Source organism: Drosophila sulfurigaster, chromosome X (assembly GCF_023558435.1).
Source record: "Drosophila sulfurigaster albostrigata strain 15112-1811.04 chromosome X, ASM2355843v2, whole genome shotgun sequence".
Taxonomy (NCBI): Eukaryota; Metazoa; Arthropoda; class Insecta; order Diptera; family Drosophilidae; genus Drosophila; species Drosophila sulfurigaster.
This window is the reverse complement of record NC_084885.1, coordinates 10,947,829-10,953,828: the sequence shown is the minus strand read 5'-3', so window position 1 is coordinate 10,953,828 and position 6,000 is coordinate 10,947,829. Positions and strand designations below refer to the sequence as shown.

At 39.0% G+C, this 6,000-nt stretch overlaps 1 protein-coding gene across 1 annotated transcript; it reads left to right on the top strand.

The window, feature by feature from the left end:
- Positions 1 to 3,593: 3,593 nt before the first annotated feature.
- On the top strand, positions 3,594 to 4,412 carry LOC133848894 (cofilin/actin-depolymerizing factor homolog). Its single transcript, XM_062284627.1, has 2 exons — positions 3,594 to 3,723; positions 3,796 to 4,412. Exon 2 carries the CDS (start codon positions 3,806 to 3,808, stop codon positions 4,250 to 4,252), a length of 447 nt encoding a protein of 148 aa, XP_062140611.1. The 5' UTR covers positions 3,594 to 3,723; positions 3,796 to 3,805; the 3' UTR covers positions 4,253 to 4,412.
- Positions 4,413 to 6,000: the final 1,588 nt, after the last annotated feature.

Sequence of the window (6,000 nt, the reverse complement as noted above, 5' to 3'; positions counted from 1 at the left end):
AACTAATTTCAATTTATTGAAACTTAATTTAAACATTACCCATATTTACTCAATTTAGATTAAATAGTTCAGAAAATTACTTAAATGCAACGCTTTAGAAGAACAATATAAAGCGATTTCCATTTTGTCAATAACCCAAATATATTAATCAATCAAATATCTATGATTATTTTTATAAATTTTTTTCAACAAATTTATAAAAAAAAAAACTAGAACTTACACGCAATTTAAAAACCCGAAGTGTTTTTTGCCACAATCTATTGAAATGTAAATTTGAGTGCAGCCTGAAGTGTAATTTTAGAATGTTGTGCAGAAATGCATTTTTTTGCAACCAAAACAAATTTACATTTTGCCCGTCACATTTTTGATAACCATCATATTTATTATTTACATTAAAAGTGTATTTTTTTCGTTCGTGTGATACAAAAGTTTATGAAAAGATAGAATAGAAAAACAAGACTAAAAATAATTATTTTTGGCCATAAAAAATGGCTTCATTTATGCCAAAGGGTTTCTGAAAATAATTTACAACACTAAGAACAATTGAATAGTAGTATTCAATTTAATTCACTTATTTAAGCAGCATGTTTACATGTGTAGCAACTGTACTCGTCCTCACAGTCGTATACGCAATCTTTACTCCTTTTTAAAATTTTAAATGAGAGCAGGAGCAAGCAACAAGAGAATTCTTACAGACCATTTGTTGTGTTGAATTTATTCTTTTGTTATGCTTTGTGCTCTGTTGTTTAAAACAAATGCCTCAAATCAATTAAACTTAAGTGAACTTTGCCATTTGGGTGAGTGTGAGACTGAGATGGGGGCGGAGACGTGGAGCGTGGCTAAGTTTGTACTGCTTGGGTTCAATGGCAACAGACGCATGAATAATGCCAGCATAATTAATTGAAAACTCTGTCTTCGCCCATCGTCGTGGGGTTTTGCTGTCCCTTTTGGATGTTTCGATTGCTTGTTAATCATTCGCATTTAAGTAACGAATAACATTTTATAACCAGTCCCTCACCCACTCACCCACTCGACCCGCGAGTCCGTTCCACTTGTCGTCGATGGACGACGCCTGGCGGCCGTAAAAGCGATTTTAATCGCCAAGGCAAAGGCAAAAGTTTCAAGCAGCAAAAGAAGATTCTCACTCGCTCTCGCTTCGTAGCAAATCTCCACCTCATTACCCACTCTTCGCTTCGCCTCGCAGTCGCAGTCGCAGTCACAATCTGTGGCAGCATGCACGACAACATTCGACAACAAATGTCTTTCATTTACGCGTAATAAAAACGAAATCTCCGCTCAACATTGGCCGCAGGGCGACGCTGCAGCTCGCGGTCTTTAATGCCCATAACTTGTCGTTGTTGTCCCAGTTGCCAGTTGCCAGTTGCCAGTTGCGAACTCCCCCATGAGTGATACCCTGTAAAGATGTGTCAGGTTGTGTGTTGGCATTAGCCTAAGCATAATCCGCAAGTTGTTTTCATTTGACAGCAAATCACTTGCTTAAAGCGTATCTGGCAGCTGAGCCAGCTCTTGGCCTATGCTCAGTATCAGTATCTTAACTTGTTCCTCGCGTTGCTGTTATTCATCTTCCTTTTGTTGTTGTTGTTATTTTGTCTCTTTGTTGTTGGGCAGCTGTGGGGGGGCCGCAGGCTGGAGTGGCACTCGCAAAGGCCTTGCCGCTGCCTCGAGCTTGCTGCCTCAAGTGTATTTTACATTATTTTGTATTTAATGCTATTTTTTCTTCGTTTACTTTTTCCACTTTCTTCTTCTTCATCATCTTCTTTCGACTTCGCCTGTGTCTTCAGCCGCAGCCCCTGAGATTCTCAATTTTCGCAATGACAGAGCCAAATTGGAGCGCCTGTTAATGGTATACAATATGAGCATGAGCCACGCATGTTGATTACATAAAGAAGAGAGAACGAAAGAATACTGAAATATGCATGAGCCAAGCGCATATTGAATTTAAATAGCACACACACACACACACACTGCTGTTGATTACCCATGGTTACTCGGACCACAACTTCACACAGCAACAGCCACAGCCATCATCACAGCAACAGCCACAGCAAGCAAGTCTTTGACAACTCTCTCAAGTACAGCTGCATTCGTTAATTCTTTGTAATCCTAATTGATGTGAGGTTTACTTATTAAAAATATACGAGTATACACTTTCTCATTTCCGCATTTATGAATCTCTGAACTTTCAACTTTAGTATTATAAACTATTTATAATTTGCTCTTTTTACTCCTTATATTTTGAGATAATTATAACAACTTTCTTTTAAAAATTGTAGTTTGTTTTTCAGGCAATTATTCATGCTTCAAGAAATGTTTGGATTTATTTTATATTTTAACTTGGAGTGGAACATATTCAATTACTGATTGCAATGTTAAAACTTGCAGACAATGTTATATTTATACTTAATACACTTAAAAACTAAATCATCTTAAGATAGAATTTAAGAAACTACGCCTAGAGCGGTTAAAAGTTGAGCATTTATTCTCAGAATAGTTTACCTGCAAAGTTTTGCAGTCGACCGCTTAATTTATAATTGTGCAGAGAGTTAATGAATAATACAGTTGTTTGCTGGTTTCTAGTCTCTTCTTTGAACATACTATCTGCTCACTCTCTGCTCTTTCATCCCACACATGCACCTCGTGGCTACCCAATTAGATTCGCTTTTGTTTCCAAACAAGCACCGTTTGTATGTGTGTGTGTGTGTGTCTACTTCTATATGCATATTCAGGCATACAAGAATGTACACAAATGTTATGTACGTACGTATGTGTTTGCACTCTCATGTGCTGAGACTATGCCACTAGATATAACTATGACTATATGTGTGGTCGGAGTATGTGCGCTGAGATAATAAGTGATAAGAAAACAATAGTCAAGAGCAGAGACTCACCATCAATTGCAGCCTCTTGTTTGAACTGTCGCTCCAATCATTTTCAGCCTTGGGCAAAGTGCAGCAATAATTTAAATGAAAAATTCGGATTTCTCTATTCGCCACATGTCTGCATTTTTCCTTCAATAAGTAAATACTGACTTCGCCCATCACAATTATTATTTCTTTAATTTCACTTTGCATTATATTTGTCTTTACATTATTTCTCCTTAAATGTATATGTTTGAGTAGCATAGGGTAAATCCAGTACTTGTTTTATATCTGTATTGGGCATGTTTAAGTAGTATTCAGTAAGTTTATTTAGTTTATTAAACGTATATATGGAATATTATAACGATAATACCGATATATATATTTACAGTAGTGTATTTAAGTAGTTTTACAGTAGTTTTTTTTTGTTTGTCTATTTAAGGTATATCTCTCCATACGTTGCTTAGTATATTTTAGGTATATTTCGGTATATTTTTGGTATATCTTGTTAAAATTGAGACGCGTAAATTAACAATTTGTCATATTTTTTAACCTTGCGACTTGCTTGTGAAACTTATTTTAATATTATTCTAATAAACTGTTATAATTAATATTATTTTTATTATTTGCATAGAATATATGTACGTACTTTACGGTTTTCTATAGATTTTTTACTTAAATATTATTGTCAAGTAATGAATTCACTATAAAAAAGCATTCCCAGCTAGCTTTGATTTAAAAGTCCGCTTTCTTCACTGAATTAAGCAATCAACTTTAGAATTCTCAACAATACCAAACGAAACAAACACAAATTTTAAAATCATAAAAGCAAGTACATTTTCTGGTGAGTCTGGAATTTTGATTGCATAACGGATTGATTGATTTATGGGCCTTTCGTCACTCATCACTCTCGCAGCGACAGCAAGATGACTTCGGGTATTGAGGTGGCCAGCGAATGCAAGGACATCTTCGAGGACATACGCAAGATGAAGCAACATCGCTATGTGATCTTCGCCATCAAAGAGGAGCGCGAAATCAACATCGAAATTATTGGCGCACGCGATGCTGAATATGATGATTTTCTTGAGGATTTGCGCAAGATCGGACCCGAGGAATGTCGCTATGCGGTCTACGATTATGCCTATCAACATCAATGCCAGGGCGCCTCATCCACGTGCCTCAAGGAGAAGCTCTTCCTAATGCTGTGGTGCCCGATGCAGGCAAAGATCAAGGACAAAATGCTTTACTCCAGCTCGTTTGCTGCTCTCAAAAAGGAGTTTAATGGTGTCCAGAAGTACATACAAGCTACCGAATTCGATGAAGCGTGTTGCGAATGTGTTGAGGAGCAGCTGCGTGTCCTCGATCGTGACTAAGACACACACACACACACCCCTTAGAAATGGGCATTCAAATTGTTGAGTTATACTGCATTGAGTAATTATGCTTAATATCTTTTCGGTTACATAAGAGCTCATTGTTTCAGTTCTACATAAAGTTGAGCAAGCAGCAAAATAACAAAGCACTTTCAATGTACTCAACTTGCTGTTGTTTACTCGATCCCCCCGTTTGCCCCGCGTCATCACTGGCAATTTTATTGGATTTTGCTGCTTTTAATGAGCCCATTTAACATTTGGCTGAGCGCCCAGGATGCCGGATGCCAGATGCCAGAGAGTTGAGCCGACTCACAGCCTTAAATTCGGCAAACGCTTTAGGCGAATATTATTTTCAAGCCTCAACTGTAATTTATTTAGCCCGGTTTGTTGTGGGCAACTCAAACTCGAACTCGACCGAAACCAGAGCGGCTAAAAATAATTTGGCTGTGGTAAAAAGGCAACGGCAATGGCGATGGCGATGGCGGCTTTGTCGCTTGGGAGACGGCAAAAGTTTTGCCATTGAGACTTTTTATCTCATTCATAAATCATGACCAAGTTGCGTGCAAGTTGCTTCGCTCTCTCTCTCTCTCTCTCTTTCTGCCTTTCTCTCTGTCTCTGTCTCGGTGTCTGTCTCTGCTGTGGGTTCTCACACCTCGTCAGATGTCTCATCGAGGTAGCCTTCCATTTCATTTGGCAGAGAGAACTGGAATTAATCAAATCGAGAATGAGCACGTCGCTTGCTCAAATTGAGAATAAGAAACAAATTTTTGACATTATTTGAAGGCTGAGAAGCAGAGGCAGAAGCAGAAGCAAAGGCAGAGACCGAGACAAAATGATTGAAATAAAAGGATATTGTGAATGGGACTGCGACTGTGGCAAATGCAAATAGTGAAAACGATTTAATGCCATTTGAGCACTGTCGTTCCTCAGATCCCATTTTGCCCCTTCACTGCGGTTAACCTAGAACAATAACATCTCATTTGCTCTTCGATTCGCTCGCTTCCCCCTTTTTAATCCACATCTCTTCGTCATCATCATCATCATCATCTTCTTCTTATTCTTCTTCGACGCAGTCAACTTCATTTTATTGTCTGCCTGCCGCTCACAGTCACAACTACTTGAATTCTGTTTGGCGTCTTAACGTTTTGTCAATCGCTCATCGCTCATCACTCAGTCACGAAATGCTCGCTCCCCTTTGGCTGTGCCACAGAATAAATTCATCATACGCCGCGTTGCCGCAGCCCGAGCGATTGGGGAACGGAAGCGACAAGCAGACAGAGCTGGCGACGAAAATAGTTGCTGATTCCACTTGGGAGACTTTGGCAAACTTTGTCCGTGACCAAAAAGCAGGACATGGCAAAGCAGGAAGTCGATAACGATGAGGATGCGACTGCGACTGCGAGGACTGCAACGAAAGGAAGGTCTCCGCTTGACTAAAGCTTGGCATGCCCGCTTTGGGCTGGGTATCAAAGCAATAACAACAGCAACAAAAGATAAAAGAATGCGCTCGCCATGGACTTGGGATTCTTTATTTGCTTCACAGCCAACGACAGCGTGCCAGACACTAGCCACAACACACACACACACACAAACACACGAACAGTGCTCGGATGTGTGCAAAAATCAAAGCAAACCGTAAAGAACATTGAAAAAAAAAAGACAAAAGATAGAAGGGAGCAAAAAAAATCCACGCAAATCTAGTGGAAAATTAAAATTTTGCCAATTTATGCGTGCAACAGAGACAGCAA

Excerpts from the sequence above, each read along its gene's own strand:
- LOC133848894 (XM_062284627.1), top strand. The coding sequence starts at position 3,806 with ATGACTTCGGGTATTGAGGTGGCCAGCGAATGCAAGGACATCTTCGAG.